A 27899-nucleotide genomic window follows, 5' to 3' on the forward strand; every position below is an offset into this window, starting at 1 on the left:
TTTATTTTCCTGACCCTAAGGATGAAATCGTCATTAATTAAAAGTTTAAGGGCAAAATGGTAATTTTGCCTAAAGCATTAATTAAATGCAATAGAATATGAAATGAATGAAAATGACGATCAAATTTATTTATAAAGATCTGGACGACTCAAATATAAGACTTGATCGTGGAAAAAAAAAGATATCAGATTAATGAAATTATAAACACAAACAAGCAACGAGGTAAGTTCGTGTAACTTGAATTATATTCTTAAATGCTTGAAATGCATGTTTTTGATATGAATATGATTTGAATGTTCATTATATGAAATTTTTTGAAACATTGACATATTTGATAAAAGAGGAAGAAATCCGATTGAATGAAAGGAAAATTCGATGGATCTCGAAAAGGAATTGACGATAAAAGGATCAAGCACGGACGGGTGATCCTATCCCGATATAGCCCTCCGAAGAATATGTGTAAATGGATTTAGCCGGACGGTAATCCGAATTAGGTCTGAATTTAGCCTGGATTGGTAATCAGATCCAAGCTCATTAGAGTAATTGTCGTTGCGAGGATTTAGCTTGGGTGGTAATCCCGACAATACTCTATGAGTTTATATTCTGAGGATTTAGCTTTGGTGGTAATCCCATTTGTAAGGATGAGGTTCGCCGAGTGTGCTCTCGATATGAAATGTGTAAGACAATGGTTGAAAGATACAATGGCAACCTGTGTGTAAGACCATGGTTGAAAGATACCATGGCAACCCGATATGAAATGTGTAAGACCATGGTTGAAAGATACCATGGCAACCTGATATGAGATGTGTAAGACCATGGTTGAAAGATACCATGGCAACGTGACATGAAAAGAATAAGACCATGGTTGAAAGATACCATGGCAACATGACAGAAAATGAGTAAGACCATAGTTGAAAGACACTATGGCATCACGTCAAAGATAAATAAGACCGTGGATAGGAGACGCTATAACGTCTGTTGAACAATTTATATTCAGGTAAAATGTATCAGATGACGAATGGTTATATGAAATGGTTGTGTGAAATGTTTACAAGAACTGGTCATATGGAAATATATGTACAAAAGCTTTGTATGAAATAATTATGAAAATGGATAAACGAAATAAGTATAAGTACATGGAATATAATTTATGTTCAGATTGATATAAGCTATTACCAGAATAAATATACATAAAATATATGGAAATGATGGGGCATAAAATATTGATATAATGAAATGAATGATATATGCTTGTGAAGAAACGGTAAGAGCATGATATGTTTCATGACATGTACATATATGATTATCTTTGATATGTTGATACAAGGAAATTATGTAAGTTGAGACTATTATTAAACTCAAGTGCGACATGTCGAGAAAAATAGATATATCAATGTTGAATTTATATGAGATATGTGCAAGTATACTAACAATGTTGTTGTTTGATGCTTATACAAGTGCCAAACTGTTGATTGAATGGTAATATATTTATTTTATATGATGCATTGAATCGGTAAGTATTTTAATTTTTTTAAGTGATCTGCAAATGGAAGTAATGCTCCGAAACCCTGTTCTGGTAGCGGATACGGGTTAGGGGTGTTACAGCTTCAACCGCGTGGGTCATTTAAATCCGATCACTTCTTCCTCGATTTGTTCTCGGATATCCGAATATAGCATGGCTGACTCATTCCTCCAACTGTCAGCTAACACGACTCCAACCCAACGTGCACTTTTTGACCTGTAATTGAGTTAACCTTAAGGGATGAGTTGCCAATCCCAATACTTAGGAAAAGAATGAATACCTTGGACAGACTTTAGCATGAATTCGTATCTCGCGATTCTCGACCGGAAAGAACACCAGCCTGAAGCTAAGATGAAATTTAGTGAAGCATGAATTTATTCATGCTTGTAAGTTATGGAAGGTGATTGAATTTGTATGATAATAGAAGAAATTGGGGGATAAAAGAGCTTGGAAAGCAATTAGACGAAATTAAAAAAAAAAAGAAATTGAAATGAAATGGACAAAATTTCCACGTCAAATTGGAATTGGATTATTCTCTCTTTTCTTATTTCTATTTGGAATTGATCCTTATTTATTATTATTTTTTACTTATATACTTATGATTAGGTTTAGTTAATTATTAATTATTCTAATTAAGCTTAATTAACTTATCCATAAGCCAAATTAACTTAAGTTAGTGGGTTCCATAATCCACCACCACCGAATATACATTTTCTATCGGCCCAATTGCATAATTGATCCATTAGTTACCCAAAACTTCATAGCAATTAACTTTTACAGTTTAATCCTTATACCTTAATTAATTATCAATACAATAAAATTACTAAACTAAAATTTAATATAATACTAAAAAGACTCTTGAAAATTAATAATAATATTTACGGACTCACCTATAAAAAAATAAAGTTCCGAAATCACTATTTTGACATTATTGAAAAATGGTTGTTACAATACAAAGTTGTTGAATGCAAATATGTACTTAAAAATGAATTGTGATGGTGATTTAGGAGTACGGAAAATTGGTTTGGGGTAATACCTATAATTTTTAAATGGGTATTTTAAATGCCCAGTACTCCATTAGCTTCTTTTTTTTTTAATTAAGCCCAATTTTATGTGTATTTTATAGTTTTTTTTATCATAAAATAATAGAGTGAAAAACAATATAGAATCACTTCTGGTATTTTTTTTATTAGATGGTGGTTTAGGCAATTTGGGAAAAGCTAACCCTAAGGAAGAAAAGTGCAAATCTACCTTGAGTTTTAGCGATTAAGGTAAGATTTCTAGGAATCTTTGTGTTTTAAACTACCTTTCATAAAATCCATATATTTTATTTGGGTTAATTTAATAGTATGCAAAATTTAGTGACTTTCCGGTGAGATTTGGATGAAATTGCTAGTGACAAATGAAAGTTTACTTCAAGATCTTTTAAATAGTATGTGTGACATTCATTTAGATTTAATAATTCAAGAGAATAATTTTTGAAGTTTTTGATGTGTGGGTTATTGACAATTTCGAATAGCCAATTTTGACACACTCGAAATTTATCTTTAGATATTCATTTGTTTTAAAATTTAGATGTTTTTCATAGTATGAAGTTTGTGCTTTCATTTAGTATTGCTATATCGATCATATGAGTCTTGTGCTAAAAGATATGAGACCCTAAAGTAGGTTAGTCGAAACTATTAACCTGAAAAATCTGGGCAAATTGTGATGATTTTTTATATTTTGATTTTCAAAATTTAAGTTTTTGATAATCAATTTTGACGAATCAAGCTTCAAAGTTTTAGTATTACATCTATTCTTTAAATTCATTATTTTAAACTGCCTAAATACTAAGTAAATTTTAAGTTGGAACAACTTTAAATAAGCCAAACGATCATAAAATTTAGTATTTCATACTTTTGAAATTTCAATTTCAAGTAAGCCAAACAACTTCAAATAAGCCTAAATACATAGTATGGACTTAATGACCTCTTATTCAGTAAATTTTAATTAATTTTGCTATGTAAATATTGAGCAATAATAATTTTTTTTCACAATTTTAATTCCAAACTTTAATTATGAATAAAATAGTATTTTTCTGCTAAAAAGGAAATTTTATTTATAAAAAATCCATTTTTGAAAAATTTAGGATGCTAAAAGTTTGATTTAATTGAATTAAAAATATATTTAAACTTTATTAATTACTGATTATTCTATTTTTTATTTTTGTGTTCAAAAATTTTAATTAAAAATAATAAAAATATAATTAATTATATATTATTATTAAATTAAATTATAAATTTTATTTTTCAATTAATAGATTTAAGTTTATATTTAGAAAATCATCACAGTAGTGCTAATTGCTTCAGGCACTAGTGAAGGATAAAGCAGAAAGTGCAAAAAAATTAAGAATACCAAAAATGTTTATGCAATTTGGTTATCACTATCTTCTAAAGACATCAACCAAGCGACTCACTTGATTACTTACAAAATGTATTTTGAAAAGCAAGTTTTAAATAACAAAATAAGTGTTAAAAATTCTCCATACTACTTTACCTACACAAGCCTTTCAATATATAAGAATTTGATGCTTGATAAGATATAGATCAATTACAATTTAAGTTTTCACCAAAATAGCAAGATAATCATCAAGGAAAAGATCGCGATAGGTCTTCAAATCTTTGGAATATCTTACTAAGTTACTCGATCCAATCTCCTAAAAATAAGAAGTCAATTTACTTAATTCAATCCAAACTAATTTTCAAGATATATTTTACACACGTTCACATAATCACCAAATATCACAACCCAAAGATTTGTTAAAAAAACATGTCAACTCCATGTAAGGCAAATTATGACATTGAGCAAAAACATAGTAAGCACTAACCGTGACACTACACTAGGCACACTTCTCATAACTACCTCAACAATAAAACCTCTATCAAGGTTGATCCAATTTCACTCAACTAACTTCAATCTACCATGATTTGCCAAATCTCATCAAAACAATTACCTTTTATATAGGAATACAAATATCATAAAATTTAGCCCATATATTATCTATAATGTAAATAGATCACATAAAAATTCTTAAAAAACTACCTTATTTGATTAAATCTCTTTTCCAATTATAAACCAAAAATTGTTTACACAAAATCCTTAAAAAAAATATAAGAGGATACTCAAGATTAGACTTGTTCATGGGCCAGGCCACCTGGTTTGAAGGCTTGCCTAAAAAGTGCGAGGATTTTTGGTAAAAATATAGGCCCGAAAAATGGGCTTAGGCAACAAAATAAAGGGTCGGGTCTTGGGTAAGGCTTTTTTTTTGCCTGAGCCCAGCCAGACCCTAATATGCAAAAAATCTGCTGCTTTTTTTACTGTTTTGTTGCTATTTCTTGTTGTTGCTATTTATTTTCACTATTATCTTGCTACTATTTTGTTGTTATTATTTGGATATTGTATAATTCTTGTTTTATTGTTAATTTTGTTACAATTTTAGAGGTATTTATTTGTTAAATTGCACCTATCTTAGTGTTATTTAAGTATACATATTTTTTTAAATTTTATTTTCAATTTGTATTATATTTTTAATACCGTATTTTTAAGTATACCATATTTTAGAGCCATTTCACTATTATCCCGTATTTTTGATGAATTATATTTTTTTAAAAAAAGTATATATAAAAAAATTAATATGGGCGGGCTGGACCCAAGTTTTAGTATTTTTACCTAGGTCGGGTTTGGGTAAAATTTTAAGCCTATTTTTCGAGTCAGGCCAAGCCCGGGTCCAACAAATGAGCCTAAATTTTTTATTAGACCCTGTCGAAACCATTTTTTTGTATAAAGGGCGTCGACTTATTTAAAAACGAAAATGGAGTCGCCACCAATCCTTTTTATTTAGGTGTGATCGGATCACCTAGAAATTTGGTCGTTTTAATAAAATATTTCGATTTATTAAAACAAATGATTTTGGTCTACGGAAATTGAGAAAATGAGTTCGGGAGTCGGTTACGTGCGAGGAAGGGTTAGCACTCTCGTCACGCCCAAAATTGGTACCTAATCGATTAATTAACGTCTTAATGTCGAAAGTTGAAAAGATTCTAAAATAAATTTTAAAATACGATCCTTTTTTTATGAATGCTAATTTTAAAATGCTTGAATTCCGTTGAAACGAGCATCAAGGACTTACTCGTCCCGAGATAGTAAGGTGCCACATCCCGTAAGTGTAACATCCCGAAATAGGGCCTAAACGGAATAGTGGTGCGAAACCACAAATCTGAGGTAGAAAAATTTATTTTATTATTATTTTGAGGTTCATGGTATGATTGCATGATTGTGTGAAAATTTCGTGATGAAATTCTATGCATAAAGTGCTTAAGTTGAGGTTAGGGACTAAATCGAATAATTTGCAAAACTTGCATTCTAGAAGTTTTTAGTATGAAATTACTTTGGAATATTAATTAGGAGGGTTTAAATAACAATTTGACCAATTTTAAGTTCATGGACAAAAATTAGGACATGGAAGGTATTTTTGAAAGTTTAGTAAGGAGGGGTAATTTGGTCATTTGGATATTAAATGAATTAAAAAGGGAAAAATAACACAAAAATGGTCATCTTCTCAATTAGTTTCTGCCGATTTTTTCTCTCCTCCATAGCTGGGATTTCTTCAACTTTCAAGCTTCATAGTAAGTGATTTCAAGCCCCGTTTTTAATGATCTTTACGTTTTTGGAGTCCCGGTAACTTGATTAAGCTTATTCTAGCAATAATTCAACCTAGGGTTCATATTTGGAAAAATACCCATGGCTGAAATTTGTGTATTTTGGTGTTTTATGATAGAATATGAGGTTTTAAATTATGTTAAACAACTTATGCTACTCGGTTTTAAGTGAAAACGAGTAAAAGGGCTTAAATTGGAAAAAAATACCAATAGTCATAAGTATATGTTAGAATGTGATTTTGATATTGCCATAGAAGGGAAAAATGATCAGCATGTCATAAAACATAAGAAAATAGGATGAAGTTTAATTTACGAGCCTTGGGGCAAAAGTGCAAATATGTGAAAGTTTAAGGGTAAAAATATAATTTTGCCAAAGTTTGGGTCAAGGACTGTTTTAATAAATGTGAATATTAAATAAGTTAAATTTACTATTATAGATCAAGAAGAACGAAATTCGGGAGTAGATCGGGGAAAAGAAAAAGTAAAAGACTAAATTGTAAAGTTTAGTCACATTTTGTATCAAGGTAAGTTACAGTAAATAAATGCAATATTCTTTTATTTTACATTATTATTGTCAACTTCCAGCATTTATATATTTATGTTATGAAAATATTTAAAGTCGAATTTAAGGTGAAGTGACAGAGGAAAAGTGTTAGAAAACCCCGGTTGAACCCTAGGAATGTTAGGATATTAGGGTTGATAGGACAGAACAGAAATGAGCCATGTAAGTCCATATTAGAAATATGGCTTTGGAGACAGGATTGAGCCATGTAAGTCCATATTATATATGGCATTGGAGACATGAATAATTCATGTAAGTCCATGTCAAAGACATGGCATTGGCAGGATATTGATAGACAGGAACGACCCTAGTATCCTTAGTATTCCGAGTGGTTCAACGGGTCAAGATAAGAGTTAAATTACAGTGAATTAACAGCAAAGGAAAAGTAGATTATACTTATGAAAAAGGAAAGGTCAGGTAAGAAAGAAGGTAAGGGAATAAAGAAGCAGATAGAAATTGAGAAGTAAAGAAATTTATGATGTTAGATGATATTATGCATAATTATCCATTATGTTGAATGTTGTGATTTATTTGCTTGTAACCTTACTAAGCCTAGTGATTAATCTCTTTATTTTCTTCTTCTTATAGTACTTATCTAGTCACTCGGGGATCGAAGGAAACGTCGGAGGCCGATCACACTATCAAAGAAATAACTCGGTATATTTAGACGTTTTATTTGGGGTATGGCATGTTTAGAAACTTAGCTACTTTTGGTATAATATGAACAATGAATGATGTATAAATACTTGCTAGTGATTAGCTAATAAAATAGCCGATGATATACATGTTTATTAATATGTATGATTGAATGGTGATTATCACATGAAAATTATGAAAAATGTGAAAGTAACCTAAAAATAGATTCAAGTAACAGAAATGACGTAACTTTGAAAAATCACTAAAAATTGTAGAAACATAGTTTGAATATGAATAATATATGAAATTAAAGCTTATTATGTATATTTTCTTATGGAATAAGCAAAAAAGGTAAAGGTATTATATTTTATGAGATATCTGAGTTTTAGTGAAACAGGGTCAGAACGATTTTTGGATTCCCTGTTTCAACTTTGGAAATTCACCATAAATTGTAAAAAAACTAATTAGAAGGTGTACTTTATATGATTAGAATCCTTGTTGAATATATTTTTAATAGAAACAAACGACTTAGTCATATGAATTTTGTACAGGAAGAAACATGGTTTGTAGTAAGAAGAGGTCAGTGCAGTCGAGTTTTGAAACAGGGGAAACTTTAACTAATAAACTGTACTAATTGGCCAAGTCAAAAATTCTAGAAAAAAATTAGTAGATAGATATATGAGTCTAGTTTCAGGAAAAATTTACAGATCTTAATTTTGAGTTTTGAAACTCGAGAAATGAATTTTTAAGCAACTATGACACAGAAAAACAGTTTATTTCGAAAATTAAAATAAGTGGTTTAGAGTTGTTTAAAAGGTAAGATAAGTTTAGTAACACCTCAAGCTTGACTCCGGTGACGGTTTCGGGCGTGGGGGTGTTACAGTAAGTTAGAACGCGACGTCTAAATCTTCGGGAGCAAGTTTTCCTTTAATCTTTATTGAAAATTTGTGTATTTTGAAATTTAAAATGGTATTTGGCATTTTAGGTTTAACAAGAAAATCGAAACCCAATAAGTTAGGGTACGATTTCTTGAATTCTCGAAACGCGAAATATTGCCTTACTTTGAATAAAAAGAATGCGACATTTAGCAATGTACGTTTATTTTATTTAAAAAGAAAGGGCCCATATTTGGATAAATACATTTGAGGTTAATGTGTGATGTGATTTAAATGAAATGAAATAAAAAAGAATATAGAGCACAAATTAATAATACATGAAGTAAATGCAAGGTCAATGAATGTCAACAACATGGATATATTAACAAATAATTTCTAGAGCACATAATGGACATGTTAGCATAATACACTATTTTAAGAGATCAACATTAATAATCACAAAAGAATGAAACGAAATAATATATAAAAAATTTTGAAGCGAATAAAACGGTTTAAAACAAATAACAAATAAAGAATATAAAAAAGGTTTCAAATGTATAAAAACTTAACATAAATAATAAAAGAGCTTTAAAAATATATAAAATTTTAAAATGAATAACATATAAAACAGTTTAAATTAAATACTATACATGAAAATTTAGAATAGAATATATATAAAATAATCTAAAATAAAGAACAAATTAAAATAAATAATATATGGGAAGTTTAAAATAATAATAATTAAAATGAATTTTAAACGATTAAAATAGTGTAATATATAATAATTTAAAATAAATAACGATAAAAATATTTGAAATAAGTAATATGTATAGGAGTTAAAACAAATAATATATGTAAAATATTTAAACCAATTTAAAATACATAAGACGTAAAAAGGATTACAATAACTAATAATAAAATGGTTTAATATAAATAATGTAAGATAAACACTCTTAAAATAAATAACAATAAAATAGTTCCTGAAAAGTTGAAATAATAAATAAATAAACAAATTAAATAGATTAGGACTAGGCTGAGATTGAATTAAAAAATTAAGGTGCAAATCGTACATAACAGAAAATTAGCCATCAAGGACCGAGATGAAAAGCACTGAAACAATGAAGGACCGACTAGGAAATATCCCTAGCCCTCATGCGCTACGTTTCAAGATGAACCTATTTGAAGCGAATACAAAAATATGCGGCAAAATTAAAAAATAAAAGAAACGAACAAAGGCCACATTGCAAGGCGTCGCAAAAGTAGAGGGGCGACGCGCGCAATTATCCCATTCATCATAAAAACACGCGGATCCTCAAGGAAAAAGGGGCGGGTCACGGGTCAGAGCTTAAAACGGCGCCGTTTTGGGGTTATTGGACTTAACCCCAAATGACATTGTTCCATGGGTTTATAAAGCAAAATTTAAAAAAAAAAAATTCATTTCACTAGAGAGAGAGAGAGAGAGGGAGGGAGGTTCCTCTGGCCTAGGCAATTTCCGGCCACAGGACCATTGGCGACCGCCGCATACGGCGGTCCGATTACAACAAGGGGTCTTTAAGGCCATTTTACCTTCCCCAAGCCCGATTCAAGGCCCAAAACCCCGATAGAAACGCCTCGAACGAGCAAAGGGCCTTTCAGCCTTTGACCACCCTTCATCGGGATGGTTCCCTCATCTCCTCTCCTCTTTTCGACGGTGTAAACGCGAAAGGTGAGGTTTTCTTTTTTTGTTTTATTATTATTATTTATTATTTAAAATAAATTTACAAACAAAAATAATAAAGGAAACAGGAAACCGAAAGGCAAACGAAAAGGAAATCGAATCAACATTTTTTCTCTGTTTTTGCTCTTTGATTTCTTAATCTCTGTCTGTAAAAATTACATTTTTTATGTTGTGGCTATATAGCCGAATACAAATTTTCTGCCTCTGTTGCCCTTGCGTGTTGTGTTGTTTTATTTCTTTTTTTGGGTATGCTTGCAGGTTGGGGAAGGTCAACGAAGAAGGGGCTTCAGTTTTGATGCAACGAGACAAGGGGAGCCGAGCCTTGGGCGTTGAACATGTCGACGAGGCACGTGGGGGGTGCGGCACTAGGAAGGCTCAGAAACCCTAGGGTTTCTGAGCTAGTTTAGTCTCTTGGGCCTATGTGGGGTTTGGGTTAGGGTAGGTTGGGCTTAGTTGGTTTAATTGGGATTAGGTTTAGTTTGGTTTAATTGGGTTGATAATTTAGGTTTGAGTTTTGGGTTTGTAATTGGGTTTAGGTTTTGGGTAGATAGTTGGGTTTAGGTTTAATACTAGGCATCGGGTCAAAATTGGGCTGTACAGACTCAACTCATGAATACCTCTACTCAAAATATTTTGGTTAAATATGCCATTAAAGGTTGGGCAATGATCATGATCATACAATTCGACAACATTTTTTTAATGATATTTATTTAAATACATATCAAAAGTTTTAAACTTAAAATTTAATTCAATTATATATTAACATTACAATGAATTTATTTTATTTCTGAGTTATTTTAATTACTTAAAATTTTCATTAAAACATTTTATGTAATGATAATTAATTTTGAATAAAATAATTTAATAAATTTATTTTAAATTTAATATATAATTGAATTAAATATAAATTTAAAATACTTAGTGAAATATAATTTAACAATAATTTAATTTTGTAGTATTTTTTGTTCATACAATATTGGTGATATCGGTTCCGTTCGATTTAGTTTTTATTATATATTATCATTCAGCTTGATTTTAATTTTTATATTAATTTTAGTTTTGGATTTTTAAATTTATTTTCAAAAATAAACTTTGTTTAAAATTTTTAATATCATTTAAAAATCAAACTAATAAAATTTCAAGAAATTTTAAATTATTTCACTATTTTAAATATGAAATATTTATTTTTACATAATGAAACTTAAAATTAATTATATTTTAAATAGAAAATAGAATTGATTTAATTTTAGATAACTTTTACTTTTAAATTTATATTTCATAAATCATTCTAACACCTCACGTCGATTTTCAATTTTTTTATTTTCTTTCTCAGCCCTTAATGATAAAGAACAGCAATAGCCATTACACCAATCAAAGTGTTGCCAAATTTATAATATTTTAATATAGGTTTAAAATAATTATTTATTATTATTATTATTTAATTAAAATTGAAAATCCTCATTTTACCCTTTAATTTGAAAGCCAATAGAGCAAGACAAGCAAGGTCTTACTGTCATTTCATTCAAACCTTACTGTAGGTACATAGTATATCCTATAATTTGTTTCTCTGGACTTACACTTCAAATATTTTGTATTTAATTTTTTCATAATATATTATTTAAAATTTCATATTTATGTGAATTTTATAAATTAATAATAACTCCCTAACTAAAAGTAAAAATAAAATCATGATTGCTGATATTATACCAGTAAATGCATAATTTTATAATAACTCTTTTATAATTACAATTAAAATGAACTATAATCATTAAATTAAATTATTAGATTTAATTAAGGGTTTTAAAATACTTATAATAAAAATATTAATATATACTTAAAATGTATTTATAATACATATTTATTAAAAATAAAATTTAATTACAAATATTTAAAAATATTTAAAACATATTCATAAACTCAAATAAAATAATATACCCAATCTCAAGGGTGAGATTTGTTTGATTCAATTGTTGATTATAATTCGGTCCAATTCTTAATTTTTCATGTTAATTTTTAATTTTTAAATTTATTTTAACAAAATGAATTTTATTTTATAGTTTTAAATATTATTTAGCAAAATCTTAAAGATATTTTTAAATAAATAAAAATAATCAATAGCTTTTATATAACATTTTAAATAAAATATATTTTATATAAAATTTTAAATCATTCACTATTTTCAATATAAAATATTTATTTTACACCATCAAAAATAAAATTAATTATAAATTAAATAAAAATAAAATTTAATATTTTATAAACGGATCAAATACTTCAAATTTAGGGCTAGGTTAATAATACTTCTATAGAAAATTTTTAAGAAAAATATTTTTGAGATAAAATATTATTAAATAAAACATTTCTAATAAAAAAACTTTTAAATATTTTTAAATAAAAAATATTTATTAAAAGTATTACTAAACTAAATCTTAATCGAGCCATTGATTTATTTTCGAGATCTAAATTTTTCTTACTCAACCCTACCAACCAACCCAAACAATAAAGTAAAAGCCATGTATACACCAACATGCTCAAAAATTCCCTCACAAAAAGAACACCAATTTCTATAAGTCCCTTTCTCTTTCTCTCTCACTTTCACTCTCACTCATTTGACTGTCCAAATCTTCTGTTATTTCACTTCTTCTCCTCTCTTTCCTTCAGTCAGGGAGAGGAAGAGAGAAAAATTGTACAAAATCATGGAAGATAAATTTCTAGTTTTATTTGAAAAAAAAAACATTTTTTTTGGCTACATTTTCTCTTCCCTCCCCACTAATTATATTTTTTGGGTTTGATCAGTCATTTCTGGCTCTAACATCGAGAACCCATTTGGTTTCCTTCTTTTTAAATTTTTTTTAGGGTTTTAGTGTTTCAAAATTTATTTGTTTTAGGGTCTCAGAAAATTCAGAAGAAACCAAAGACATTTCAGGTAATTTATTTTTTAAGTCTTATGGGCCTAAATTTATGATTTTTCCTTCTTTAACGTTTGGGTACTTAGAAACTGAAGCAAAGGCGAAGAAAATGGAGAAAAAGATGACAAACTTTTTTTTTGGGTATTCTTTTCCCAAAGTAAACACAATTTTTGAGTTAGAGTTTTTATTTGGTTTTTTGGTCTGTTACTGGAAATGTTAGACAGTGTTTCTTTTCTTCATTTATCAGGAACCAAAAAAAGTTTTAATTTTTAGGCTTTTTTTAACTCTTTGCCTAAAACCCATTTCTTGGGTTTCGTTGTTTTTTCAGGGTTATTTCATTTAGGTAGACTAAAAAGACGAAATTTTCGAGGTAATATGCTTTTTACCCTTTTACTTCTACTTCTTGTTTTACCCCCTTTCTTGCATGTGATCTTTGCTGAGACAGTTGATTTAAAAAAAAAAAAAAGAGAAGAGTGCAAGGAATTTGGCCTTTTGTGTTTTGTTAGTCAACTTCAGTTTGGTTTTCAATTTTGGTTATAAGTTATGCATGTCTATGGTCTTGCATTTTCTTTGTCCATCTTGCCGAAGTAGAGAGTTCCTTGTGTAGTTGACCTTTATCAAGGCGAGTCTTTTCATATTCCAGATATAAGAGGAAAAAAATCACCCTTAATCTCTTTGCTGTTTACCCGGCATGATGACTTTGTGAAGTTAGGTGGCTAAAATTTCTTGTTTTTGGCTGTTGATTCTCATCATTATGGTTCAGGCCACTAGTTCATTAACAGAAAAAGCATAATATATATTTATAACATAAATGTAGCTACTATTTTATGATCGTCCATGCCTATGTTACTTGGACTTAAGTGTGAGTGTTGGCATGCGTCCGACACGGATGGGTATGTTCAATTTTTTTTTCTTTTTTAAAGTTTGGGGGTGGGTGGTTTCATATATCCACAGTCTCTTGTCTGTAAATGAGTTATACATAGGTGTTGGAGAGGGGTATTTTAAGAAAAATGAAGAGAGGGAATAATGCAGGTCTATGCTTCTTGGGTTTGAAATGGTTAGTTTTTAGTCCCCTTCAAATTAGGATATTCTATATTACTAAATGAATTGTGGTTTTACTGATTTTGTTAGTTGGTGGTTTTACTTATAAATTAATGTGTAGTTACTGTATTACTTTGCGTTTTTTTTTTTTTGGGAATTAAGCTTAATTGACTGAACTTGCTATGTTGAACAACCACTTCCTTTCGTGATATGTACTGTGTGCTGGAATTTTCTTACGTCGTCTTCTTCTCTTGTCGACTTCTCTGTCATTCGTGTAATTAAATGTTATTCATGGAGAACTTGCAACTCGTTTTTAGCACATTGGCTCTGCTCTGATTTGTTCAGTTGCTATAGTAGTCTGGGAGTGATTATGCTCAGGCCATGTTACTTTGGCTTTTAATTTTCCTTGAAATACTATGTATGAAACATATTAAGACATGGATATGGAGGTATGACCCTCTAAAGAGTTGAGCATATACATCTCAAACACATACGAATATCCTACATGCATCCCTAGTCTGACTAACATAGGTATTAGGTTATAGCTATTCAACCTTAAACTAAGGTGGATTTGTAAAACAATTCATTTTGTCCTTATCATTAGTATCTAGGATGACCATATGATACTGGATGGGTTTTGGTGTCCAACTTATTTGAAAAGCATTCAAATGTAGTTAGAGGGAGAAAGTTGCCACTGGTTTTAAACTTTTAATATCATTAGCGATAGCTTTTCCTTTTCCCCCTGCATCGTGTGGCCTTTTTTTTTTTTTTGGTAATATTATTCCCCTTATCATTATACTTATTGGATGTTTATTTGCACAGTTTTGTCTTATAGTTTAAAGCGAGAGACATGGAGGAAAATTCTTCGTCAGTTATTTTAGATGGTGAGATAGTTGGTATAAAGTTCTGTTTGGCAAGCCCTAAAGAAATTGTGAGTTGAAATCTGTCTTTCTCATTTATTTGCTCATTAGTTTGTTTCTCTATGGCAATAATCTTCCCCTCTTGGTCTTTTGTCATTTGTATGACTGCAAAATGGTTTTTGGATGTTCCACTTATTTTAATGCTGTCTTCACCTCCTATTCGATTCCTGCAAAGGAGTTATCTCTGGTATCTATATTTGCTTCTTGGAACTAGTTTTAGCATCTACAACTGGGAAGTCGAATCATTTAACAACAATGTTTTCTGTGAACACTAATTTTGATTGATTAGGGTTTATCATTGAGAATTACTTACCCTCAAATTAATAGTGTTGATGATGGACTACATTCTCTTATTTTTTATGCAATAGTTCATTCTTTGATGCTAATTGACTTTGTTCATCTTCCAAAATTTATTCACAGCTTACAGCATCAGTCAGTGGCTTTCCTATTAACCATGTTAGTCAACTCTCGAATTCCTACCTTGGTTTGCCCCTCGAATTTGGTAAATGTAGTGCATGTGGTACATCAGAACCTGGACAATGTGAAGGTGCTTACTTCTATTCTTGCCAATGGATAAAAGTTGAAAGCTAGAAAAACAAGAGAAAAATGCCAAACTTCTCATTTTTGTTGCTGCTTTCAGGTCATTTTGGATATATTGAATTACCAATTCCAATATACCATCCTAGCCATATCAGTGAATTAAAGCGACTGTTGAGTTTGCTTTGCTTGAAGTGCCTAAAATTGAAGAACAAGGTACTACCTTGTTAACTATTGCATTATCTATTATAAATGATCTTGTTTTGAAGTCACTTGTACAGAAAGCGGCTCTGATCTCTTTGGCTCTTTTTCATTAGTTGAGGAAGATCGATGAAAGGTCTTGTCAAAGGATGCTTAGCTTTTTAGGTTGAAATGTATATCAATCTTCCATGCTTCATTAGGGACAGAATAAATCTTGGGATACCGGGGTATAAAACTTGCAGGATATTACCTCTTATATCTAAAAATGTTTAGCAAATTATAAGCCTGGAAGCTCATCAAAAAGAGATATCACAATAAATAATGGTTTGACTCATAAGAATATCATAAATATTGTTATCTTTTTGACTGCAGGAAAAAGTTTAAAGTCTTAAATATAACTATTCATCTCTTCAAAGTAAAATAAAGTAATCCGATGAATGGCTTACTTGTTGAGAGCTAAAACAGGATTAAAATCTTGCCAGTGGTTAAAGTGATGAAAGGTTTCTATTTCCTCACTGCTCCTAGATGGATGCACCTTCCCTTATTTCTCTCCATTTCAAGTTACTTTTCTTCCTCCATTTTACCAAATTTCTCTGTCTAGAACTAAGATCAGCAAGTAACTTATTGTACTTTGTTTAGCTTATATCATCCTGTTATTTGCACAAATCTTGAGTTGGCATTTAAATGCATAAACAATGTATTTGTAAGAAAATGTTTAATCATGTGGAAGTTTCTAGAAATGCCTTGATTTTTCCTCTGGAGAATTTGAAATTCATTGCTCAATGCCCTGCAGTTTTAAATGATAATATTCCTTAATTTTTATGTAACATCATTTGTGAAAGGTTGGACTCTTAATTCTATACTTCTCACTAAATAGCAGGCTGATAAATCTGTTGATGTATTTACATGCTTGGTAGTTATTAGTGTTTCACATTTCAGTTTCAGATGAAAAGTGGCAGTGTCGCTGAAAGATTGCTATCGTCCTGTTGTGAGGTGAGTTTGATGTGCCTAACATTTTTTGCTTGTTTGATTTGCAGTACGAGTGTTCACTAATTGCAGTTTATCATTTCTGATGATGTTTACTATTTTGCATGTGATTGCCCAAACAAACAGTTTTCTGTCCCCAATTGAACTGTATGGTCATGATGGAGGGGATGGGGTTGTTTTCAGAGCCTACTCCTTCGGATGAAGGAGAGGCAAAATAGTGGGATTATGGTAATCGATTTTAATTTAAGGGCAACTTTTGGAGATATTTACATGGACTAACAATTGATATCGTGTAAATTGTGCATGATGGGGTTTCTAGTATAATACCTGATTTGTTAAATGAGAATTATTTCTCGAAATTAGCTGAAATTGGACTTATTTGTATATGTATTTGTTCTCTTTAATTTTTTTTGGAGGTGTGTTATTCTTTGTTTTCTTATCCTTTTCTCTCTTGATTTTCATAGAATACTCCACAAGTTTCAATCAAAGAGGTTAAGACAACAGATGGTGCTTGTTATTTGGAGTTGAAGCAGCCATCTAGACAATCAAAAACTAACTGGAATTTTTTAGAGAGATATGGTTTTCGCTATGGTGATCATCATACTCGAACTCTTCTGCCTTGTGAGGTTTGTCTTCAACTTCTCTCTTTTTTTGGTGTTTGACCTTGGCTTTCATATGTTCGTGTTTGTTGAGATTTGATGCTGAGTCATTGTGTGCTATTCTCTTTTTCCCAATTTTTTCATGATTTGATGTTTTATTTTGAGCTTTACATATGTAGCTTATTATTTTATTTTTATTATGCACAGTACATGATTACGCACCCATACATGTATTTACTTGTATTAGTATCATAAAGTTCAGTATAGTAGTAGTCTTTTAAAGCAGACAGTAGTGCGTTTGAGTTTGGCTGATTTTTTGTTCATATTTCTTGGTTTCAAGCATAATCTTATTGTTTTTAAAGTTATTAATTAGTCTCTGAAATAATACCAAATGCGTCAGTTTTAAAAAAATTTTAGTTCCTGATACAAGCTGATATGAGAGTTGATTTGTTGGATGATTCTAAATTTTACTGAATCTAGAACAATTATCATCAGGAAAGCATTAGGTTTCCTGAACTGTTATTTGGCCTTGATATGAATATCTGTTTGATATTGTATCTTTGGTGAAATAACAATGGTTCAGGGCTAAGTTTTATTTATTTGAAAACGGTAACAGGTGGTGGAAATACTCAAGAGAATTCCTGCACAGACAAGACGGAAACTTTCTGGGAAAGGGTTCTTCCCACAAGAGGGATATATTTTGCAGTATTTGCCTGTTCCCCCAAATTGTTTATCTGTCCCGGACGTTTCGGACGGCATTAGCGTCATGTCCTCGGTAAGTGTATTATGAACAAATGAGGTTGCTTATCTTGATTTTCATGTTGGATCAATTAGTGTTATCTCTTTCGTGGTTGACCTTTTTCTTTTGTCAGGATCTTTCTACATCAATGCTGAGAAAGGTTCTGAAGCAAGTTGAGATCATCAAAAGTTCAAGGTCTGGTACCCCAAATTTTGAATCGCATGAAGTAGAAGCTAACGATTTGCAATCAGCAGTTGAGCAATATCTTCAAGTTAGGGGTACTGTTAAAGCATCCCGCAGCATAGATGCACGATACGGGGTTAACAAAGATGCTAGTGATTCGTCAACGAAAGCATGGCTAGAGAAAATGAGAACACTGTTTATTAGAAAGGGTTCAGGGTTTTCTTCACGCAGTGTGATTACTGGTGATCCATACAAAAAGGTGAATGAGATTGGTATTCCATCTGAAATTGCTCAGAGAATTACTTTCGAGGAAAGGGTTAACATGCACAACATGAGATATTTGCAAAATCTGGTGGATAACAAGTTGTGTTTGACCTACAGAGATGGTGGTTCTACATATTCATTGAGGGAGGGGTCAAAGGGGCATACGTTTTTGAGACCTGGTCAGGTGGTACATAGGCGAATTATGGATGGAGATATTGTTTTCATAAATAGGCCACCGACGACACATAAGCATTCATTGCAGGCACTTTCAGTATATGTACATGATGATCATACAGTGAAGATAAATCCCCTAATTTGTGGGCCATTAAGTGCTGATTTTGATGGAGATTGTATTCACTTGTTCTATCCGCAGTCTTTATCAGCAAAAGCAGAGGTTTATGAGCTCTTTTCAGTGGAGAAGCAGTTGCTTAGCTCCCATAGTGGCAACCTAAATTTGCAGTTGGCGACTGATTCATTGTTGTCACTCAGAGTTATGCTTAAGACATTTTTGTTTAAAAAGGCAGATGCTCAACAATTGTCTATGTTTCTCTCTTCAGCTTTGCCAGAACCTGCTTTTTTAAAGGGTAATCATGTTGCTCCATGTTGGACAGCCTTCCAAATTCTGCAGACCGCTTTTCCTGCATGCCTAGATTGCTCCTGTGATAGATACTTAATTGGAAAAAGTGATATATTGAAAGTTGATTTCAATAAGGACCTTATGCAGTCTGTCATCAATGAAGTTGTGGCATCTATTTTCTATGAGAAGGGTCCAAAAGAGGTTCTTAACTTCTTTGATTCTTTACAACCTTTATTGATGGAGAATATTTTTGCAGAGGGCTTCACTGTTTGTCTAGAAGATTTTTCCGTCTCCAGGGAAGTTATAGAAAATATTCAGAAGGATATTCAGGTTATATCTCCCCTGCTTTATCAGTTAAGGTCAACTTATAATGAATTGGTTGAGTTGCAAATGGAGAATCACATTCGAGTAGCCAAAGCGCCAATAGCTGATTTCATACTAAAAACATCCTCTTTGGGTAATTTAATTGACTCTAGGAGTGATTCTGCTGTCAATAAGGTTGTTCAGCAGATTGGATTCCTGGGAATGCAACTTTCTGATAAAGGAAAATTCTACTCAAAGACTTTGGTTGAAGATGTGGCTCACCAATTTCAAAGCATATATCCTTCAGATGCAATCGATTATCCTTCTGCTGAGTTTGGACTGATTAAAAGTTGCTTTTTCCGTGGGCTTGATCCGTATGAGGGCATTGTACATTCAATATCTACAAGAGAAGTAATGGTTCGCTCTACTAGAGGATTGTCTGAACCTGGGACCTTGTTTAAGAATTTGATGGCCATCCTTCGTGATGTTGTTATTTGTTATGATGGCACAGTTAGAAATGTCAGTAGCAATTCAATAATACAATTTCAATATGGGCTAAGTGCTAGAACTAGACCTCAATTCCCCGCTGGTGAACCTGTGGGTGTCTTAGCTGCTACTGCAATGTCAAATCCAGCATATAAAGCAGTTCTTGATTCATCTCCTAGTAGCAATTCTTCTTGGGAACTGATGAAGGTAATCCACTATGGATTGTGTAGAATGAAATGATTAGATAGTAGTGCTTAAGCATGTCTGTTTTGTATATCACTTACCATTACTTTGTGATTTTCTTATTTTCAGGAAATATTGCTTTGCAAAGTAAGTTTCAAAAATGACCCAATTGACCGCCGTGTAATTCTGTATTTGAAAGATTGTGATTGTGGGAGAAAGTATTGCCAAGAAAATGCAGCATATCTTGTTAAGAATCATTTGAGAAGAGTCAAACTTAAAGATATTGCAGTAGATTTCATCATTGAGTATGTTCAATCTCATAATCACTCCGCTTTCTGGGGTTCCATCCCCCCCCTTCCCAATATTTTGTTTGTTGAAAAGGGGATATATACATATATGATTACTGATGAGCTTGAGTAATGCAGTAGTATAAGGCCTAACTGTAGCGCATTGCTTACAGATACCAGCAGCAGCAAATTGTGTCAGAAATAGAGGCAGGCCTTGTTGGGCATATCCTTCTCAATAAGGTTACTGTACTTAGCCTAACATTATTGTTTCTTTTGGGGTACATTTAAGACTTTAAATTGCATCCATGTTGCTTCTTTTAATATATCTCATATTAGAGGTGGTGAAAAACACAGGATCTTTTGAAGGAGTTAAGTGTTAGTGTGCAAGAGATTCATATGAAGTGCCAAGAAACTATTAACTCCTTTCGTAAGAAGAAAAAAACTGCTGAAACTTTTAAGAGGACAGATTTGTTTGTCAGGTTAGTTTTCTACAATGGAATTTGTTATGGCGGACTAAATGTGTTTTCTTTATTGTAGTTAATAGTTACTGCCAGAAGTTTGCTAAAATTTATTGTAGTTCCTCTGATTTGAAAAACAAATATATATTGGTGCGACTCTTAGCATTATGTTCTTTAACGGATGTCTAGGCAGTATATAACTTTTCAGTAATAACATCGGTATGTGAAATAGATACCAAATTCTTCTGCTTTACTGTACTCATTTCAAAATTTGACTAAGTGCCAACTATCAACAATCCAAATTCTTCTGATTACTGATCTCATGCCAAAATCGGACTAAGCACCAACTATTGGCAATCAACTATTAGTTAAAGTGTTCTTAGAAAATATTCCAATTTTACCACTTGTGCTTTTTCTCTGTGTTCTGGGGTCCTAAAATTGCTTATGCTTTTAATTACAGGTTAATTTAAAAACCTCTTAACAATTGGGCCTTAGCTTAATCAGTAATGGTGGGTGTGAGACATGGATAGAAATCCTAGATTTGAGCTGTAGTGCTCTTCCTTTTAACAAAAACATAAAAAGAAGCCTCATACTTCATCTTTCAGCTGGTCAATCTAGAAGTAGTAGAGTTTGATATTCTCCCTCTATTGACCAACTGTGCTAGAACCCTTACAGTGTGTGATCTGTTTCTGTTATAACATTTATCTGGTTGCAATGGGACAAAGTACTGGTAAAACTCTTGCATGATAAGAATCACTGCTGATGTTGACCTTTTCTCGGGAAGGAACCTGATAGGTCACTAGGTTGCCACCAAAAAAGAACTTGGGAGGCTGTTTGGCATTCGGTTTAGCTTGCATTGTCTGCTTTTATCTATTTCATTTTATCCGATTTCTACTTATTGTGACTTTCTCTTTGGTTGCATGTCTTATCATCGAGAATCTCTATTATTTCTTGATCCACTGCACTGTTCTGTTGCTATGTACATAAATTCTCCTCTCTTTGAACTTTTTGGCAGTGAAAGTTGTTCCATTCAGCAATCCTGTGTGGACAAATGGCTTGACATGCCATGCTTGATGTTCTTTTTTCGAAATACAAATGATGATAATCTAGATAGTGCGATACAAATCCTGGCTGACATCATCTACCCTGTTCTTCTACAAACAGTGATCAAGGGTATTGCCATATACTTTGTGATTTTTGGTTTCTCTTTTGATGAAATGTTATGTACGAATCCTACATATTGCTGAACAGATAAGGGTGACAGTGTGATTAGCTTTCTTTTTAAAAATTTTTAATATGTAATTATTATGTTAACAAGTTAAGGTTGCCAAGCTGTAGGTATAGTCTCTTCCAATCTCTGTTCATACTTTTTGAATATTTTAATTTCTTTTTGTTAAGCATATAGTAGCAGTGTATAAGGTCCAGAAAATGCTAGGCAACAAAACTCATATAGATATCCACACAATTATTGTTAGTTGTATCATTAATTTTCAACTTTGTACAACTCTCAAGTTGTTTGCTTTTCCAAACCTTATGATAGTTGGCCTTGAATACTTTCTCTGTCTCAATTATATTTAGCTTGTAATCTGAGAAACTGGTTATGATGGTTGCTTTCCGACAATGTTTGCATTTTGATATTTACTGTTTTGGTATCTTTAATGGACAGGTGACCCTCGTATCTGTTCAGCAAAAATTATCTGGGTTAACCCTGATGCAACAACTTGGATAAGAAATCCAAGTAAGACTCAGAAGGGTGAATTGGCTTTGGAAGTTGTTTTGGAGAAATCTGCTGTGAAGCAGAACGGTGATGCCTGGAGGACTGTCATCGATTGTTGTCTTCCAGTGCTAAATATAATTGACACCCATAGGTCTATACCTTATGCCATAAAGCAAGTTGAGCAACTGCTCGGAATTTCTTGTGCTTTTGAACAAGCAGTGCAGGTATATTTCAACCAAACATCAAGTGTAGAGTAGGGTTTGATGGTTGTTTAGACGTGCAGACTTTTCATTTTTGGCTTGCATTTTTTGCACACATGGCATCTACTATAACATAACTTACTTTTTCTTACTGTTAATGGATGAATATAGCAGCTCGTATATATTTTTATCCTAACAAATAATCTTAAAGCTTCATTGTTTCATTCTCTGTTACTGAAAATACTCACTTTTTGCAACATTTACAGCGTCTCTCCACTTCTGTGTCAATGGTGACAAGAGGTGTTCTAAAGGAACACCTCATGCTCTTAGCTAACAGCATGACATGTTGTGGAAATTTAATTGGCTTCAACTCTGGTGGTTATAAGGCACTATCTCGCTCATTGAATATTCAAGTGCCATTTACCGAAGCAACACTGTTTGTAAGTATTTTGTTATTCTTTCTAAGTTGAGAAAGTACAAGAAGTCCCTTCTTGGATAAACCATTGTTCCTTTGAATTAATTAGCTATTGTATGGTTGCACAGACACCAAGAAAGTGCTTTGAAAGGGCTGCTGAGAAATGCTATGACGATTCCTTGTCGAGCATAGTTGCATCCTGTTCTTGGGGTAAACGTGTGGCTGTTGGAACAGGATCACGGTTTGACCTCCTTTGGAATCAGGAGGTATGTCATATTTGGAGTTACACTTTTTAATGATATTCCTAACTCTTATCCTCGATTATTGCTTGAACTTGGTATTTTTGGTGGAATTTGGTGTCAACATGACTTGTCACGAACATGGTATGGGATCTGTGATGGTTTCAGCTGGAGATATCTGAATCCACCAAATTAGACCAAGTTGCTGCCCTAACCAGAATTAGTTTCTTCAGTTCCATACCCTTTCAGGTTTTAATTGCTATAGATCTTCATGCCACACAATAAGCTGACAATTTAGACTCAGTTACAGTAACGAGATACGAAGCTTGATGATCTGATGTCATCTTTGTTTTCTTGGTTCCTCTCTCTTCCTCCATCTTGGGTTATTACTGCCAACGCCCTTGCCCTTTTCATCTGTCCCATTTAGGTTCATTTACTAAGATCTTAATATTTTTACTTGACCAAAAAAAGGGGTCTTAATATTTTATTTTGGTTAAAGAATCCATAGAACTTTTTCCTCATTTTGAACCGTCTATAACTGAATTGGCATGTGTTCTATTTCATGTGGTTGGCATGTCAAGCACTTAGATGCATACCTGCAGTTGACACCTGCAATTGAGTTCAAGTAACAAACTTCTTATTGGCTTTCATTGATTTCTAGTGTAGCATTTTCTCATTATCTTTTTTCTTTCCCAGTCTGGATCGGATCAAATGAGTGGAATGGATGTGTACAACTTTCTGCACATGGTTAGTGGTGCTGGTGGAAGCAATTCTAATACTGCTTGCCTGGGAGAAGAAGTTGATGATTTAATGGATGAGTGGTGCTTGTCTCCAGACCATAGCACTGGTTTAGATAAGCCGGTGTTTGAGGACGCAGCTGAATTTGAGAATAATTTAGACGGTCAGTCAGCTAGTGCAAATTGGGAAAAAGATGTGTCTTTGGACAAGGTGTCAGATGTTGGTTGGGATGCATCTGGATGGAATAAAAATGTTGAGGATGTTGACAAATTTGCTGCAGCTGCGACCAGTTCGGAGAAGCAAAATGAGTGGTCTGGTTGGGGTGTGAGCAAATCTAACTCACAAGTTGTCTCTCCAAAAGTGGATGTTGGTTGGGATGCTTTGTCTGGATGGAATAAAAATGCGGAGGATGGTGACAAATTTGCAGCTGCTGCAACCAGTTCGAAGAAGAAAAATGAGTGTTCTGATTGGGGGGCGAGCAAATCTAAATCACAAGATGTTGTCTCTCCAAAAGTGGATGTTGGTTGGGATGCCTTGTCTGCATGGAATAAAAATGCAGAGGATGGTGACAATTTTGCAGCAGCTGCATCCAGTTCAAAGAAGCAAAGCGAGTGGTCTGATTGGGGGATGAGCAAATCTAAATCACAAGATGTCTCTTCAAAAACGGATGGAACTTGTATGAAAGAGCAAACTGAATTGTCTGGTTGGGGGATGAAAAAGTTTGATACACGAGATGTCCTTCCTGTGGAAGAGGGAGCCTCCAAGCCCAATGGTTGGGATTCTGGTGCTAGTTGGGGAATAATGAGCAAAGAATCTGAAGAACTTGATGCTAGTGCTGCAGCGCCATGGTCTGGTTGGGGGACAAAAGATTCCACCCCTAAAAAATCTTTGGACGAAACTTCCAAATCTAGTAGCTGGGATACTGTTTCTTCTTGGGGAAAGAAGATTGCTGCAGTTCATGAATCTGGCTTCACTGGAAATGATAACCAGCCGGACCAAGGGAGAATTGAAAATGAATGGGATAATAAAGCAAGTCATGTAAAGCCGGTGCAGTCAGCATCTGGTTGGAATAACAAAGTGACAGAGGAAAAGGTAGTTCAATCGACATCTAGTTGGGATGAAAAAGCTTCTTGGGAAAAGCCAGTTCAGTCAATGTCTGGTTGGGTTTCCTCATCTGTTGCAGGCTCAGATGAGTCACCTACAAAAGGCTGGAGTAAGAATAGTGCTTGGGACCAACAAAAGTCACAGACAATGAATAATGCTTGGGACCAACAAAAGTCACCTGCAACAAATAGTTCCTGGGATCGGCAAAAATCATCTACGGCAAATAATTCTTGGGACCAGCAAAAGCCACCAGCAAATAGTTCTTGGGACCAAGAAAAGTCACCTACAATGAATAATTCATGGGACCAACAAAAGTCACCTGAATGTTCACAGGGTTGGGGCACCCTTAATGACTTAAACCAACCTGCAAGTTCTAGTGGCTGGGATATGCCACAGGGTGAGGATAACACTCAAAATGAAAAACAGCATCAGTGGGGACAGAGTAAGGGCTCACGTCGTTGGGCTTCAGATGCTAATAAGAAGAATCGTCCTGTGAAGCCAGCTCGAATGATGAATGATGATTCCAGTATGGCTGCAATGTACACTGTTACAAGACAAAGACTAGACATGTTTACTTCTGAGGAGAAAGATATTCTGTCGGATGTTGAGCCACTCATGCAATCAATCAGAAAAATAATGCACCAGACTGGGTAAATTTTCACTTTTTCTCTTGAAATTTTATGACAATGTTTTTAGTTACATCACAAAGTAGAAAGTAATTTCTTTATGTTGTTAATTGACATGGATCTGCATGAGTTAGGAAATTCTGGGAAATTAGATGCCCTTACATTTGATGATCTATTTGTATGGCATTATATGTTTTTAATCACCTTACAAGTGGGAAACAATTTGGGTTTTGCATGAACAATCTTTGCTATCATAGTTCATGTCAAAATTTTCATGATTCTTTTAAGCATTAGGGTTCGCTCAAGTTTTATTAGATACATATGTAACAAAGCAGACACTTCCTATGACCTAGCCTACATTTATTCTCGGAGTCTAATTATTGTACTTCTTAATCTTTTTTTCTACTTTCCCATTCCCCAACACTGCAATCAATAGTTTCTGCTTTAAACTGCATGTTTTTATCTTATGCGAGTCTTCTCAATTGAAAATTCATATTTGAAGGTACAACGATGGGGATCCGCTGTCTGCCGATGATCAGACGTTTGTTCTTGATAATGTTTTAGCTCATCATCCAGACAAAGCTGTAAAAATGGGTGCTGGTATTGATTATGTCATGGTATGGCTTCTCTATCCAATTTTTTTCCCACTTTGCCTTTGAATGGTGTTCCTATCGTTTGTGATACATGGAAGAATTTTAGGCCATGGCTTGGCATCTGTGATTTGTGAGCCTTTAATAAGTGGACAAAGACATCCATGTAAACACATTCTCTTAATGGTTGGAGTTCTCCATTAGATACATGAGTCACTCACTATTCATCTCTCATATTGGCTCGTACTTTGCATGTGTTTACATGTTACTGCCAAGTTCCAATTTCACCAATGATAAGATGTTTGCCTTGTTCTGAGGTGTCGGCTCTGACATTTTATCTCTTTGTAGTTTAAGTTCTTTGTTTAGTGATAGCATCAAATTCTCAGGCCTTTTAAAGTACTCTGGAAGTATTAGACGAAGGTGCCTTCAGTTTAGGGTGATGTTTTCTTGTTCTTTATTCACTTAAAGAACAAAATTCCCTTGATACAGCTTGTGTTGTTTTGGACTGTGCATTATGTATGCATGTTAACTCTTACTGATATTCAGTGCACTTCTGTGACATCTAGATCCTATGCTGTCTGGTCACGTAAATTCGTCCCATGCTTCCTGGCCCTTGCCTTAGATTGGTTTTGTTAAGCATTGAACCTAAAACCGATTGGTAATAGGTGGAGAGGCACAATTTGAATGTAAAACCACAAGAAATCCGAGACTTAATAGATGTCAGAAAACACACTTAACATGCTTAAAATTTCTTGTATGTTAGATATTTTAAAAGACTCGGGGAAAACATGATTGCATATAGTCATCAGCATAGGGTGAAGTGATCTTTTTATTTTTTTGGTCAGTTAACAGTTCCAATTTCAGTCTATATAAGATCGGTTCTGAATTTGCTTTTGATGCTTGATTTTGGAATGTGTTACCTATGAATGATGGTGTGCAATTTTATACTGATATTAATATATTTTTGGGTACATAGTATTTATGGATTTTAATTATATTTTCTTTCGAAGAAGAAAAGAAAGGACTAATCAATTATTTGTTGTGTATCACCATTTGATGCAAAACAGGTAAACAAGCACAGCCTTTTCCTGGATACCAGGTGCCTCTATGTTGTCACAACCGATGGTCATAAGCAAGATTTCTCTTATCTCAAGTGTCTGGAGAACATGATCAAGGGGAAATATCCTGATTTGGCTGAAGCTTTTGTTGCAAAATATTTCCGAAAATCTCGAGGGAACCGTGAGCGAGGTGTTGCTCCAGAGAATTCTCAAGGGAACCGCGACCAAAGTGTTACTCAAGATGATAACTCTCAAGGGAACCGTGACCAAAGTGTTGCTCAAGACGATAATGAGGGGGAGGTTAAGCAGTAGGCATCTGTCTCTCCAAGTGTTAATATCATTCAGAGAGGTCTAGTTAGGTATTTTGTTCATTCCTGATATGAATCTTTTGATATGTACATGTAAAGCAGATGTTAGTGTGTTTATCCCCCTCAAAAATTATACTTTCATAGATCCCAATATGAACTGCCCTCTTTTAGACGCCACACATTAGCAGTTACATGTATTCTGGTTAAAGTGGTTTAAA

The 27899-nt window shown here is 32.9% G+C and overlaps 1 protein-coding gene and 1 long non-coding RNA gene across 2 annotated transcripts; both read left to right on the plus strand.

The window, feature by feature from the left end:
* The first annotated feature begins 6107 nt into the window (after positions 1 to 6107).
* On the plus strand, positions 6108 to 7579 carry LOC128294122 (uncharacterized). Its single transcript, XR_008284385.1, has 3 exons — positions 6108 to 6189; positions 6660 to 6746; positions 7373 to 7579. It is a non-coding gene; the product is annotated as an uncharacterized LOC128294122 (long non-coding RNA).
* Positions 7580 to 12453: 4874 nt separating this feature from the next.
* Positions 12454 to 27899, plus strand: LOC108486115 (DNA-directed RNA polymerase V subunit 1). Its single transcript, XM_017789950.2, has 19 exons — positions 12454 to 12938; positions 13250 to 13291; positions 14785 to 14893; positions 15303 to 15429; positions 15523 to 15635; positions 16560 to 16613; positions 17072 to 17233; positions 17823 to 17981; positions 18079 to 19965; positions 20071 to 20246; positions 20402 to 20468; positions 20583 to 20707; positions 21702 to 21859; positions 22353 to 22627; positions 22870 to 23043; positions 23147 to 23284; positions 23954 to 25749; positions 26228 to 26342; positions 27383 to 27899. The coding sequence occupies exons 3-19, from the start codon at positions 14813 to 14815 to the stop codon at positions 27683 to 27685; spliced, it is 5910 nt and encodes a 1969-aa protein (XP_017645439.1). The 5' UTR covers positions 12454 to 12938; positions 13250 to 13291; positions 14785 to 14812; the 3' UTR covers positions 27686 to 27899.

This window comes from Gossypium arboreum, chromosome 6, assembly GCF_025698485.1.
Source record: "Gossypium arboreum isolate Shixiya-1 chromosome 6, ASM2569848v2, whole genome shotgun sequence".
Taxonomy (NCBI): Eukaryota; Viridiplantae; Streptophyta; class Magnoliopsida; order Malvales; family Malvaceae; genus Gossypium; species Gossypium arboreum.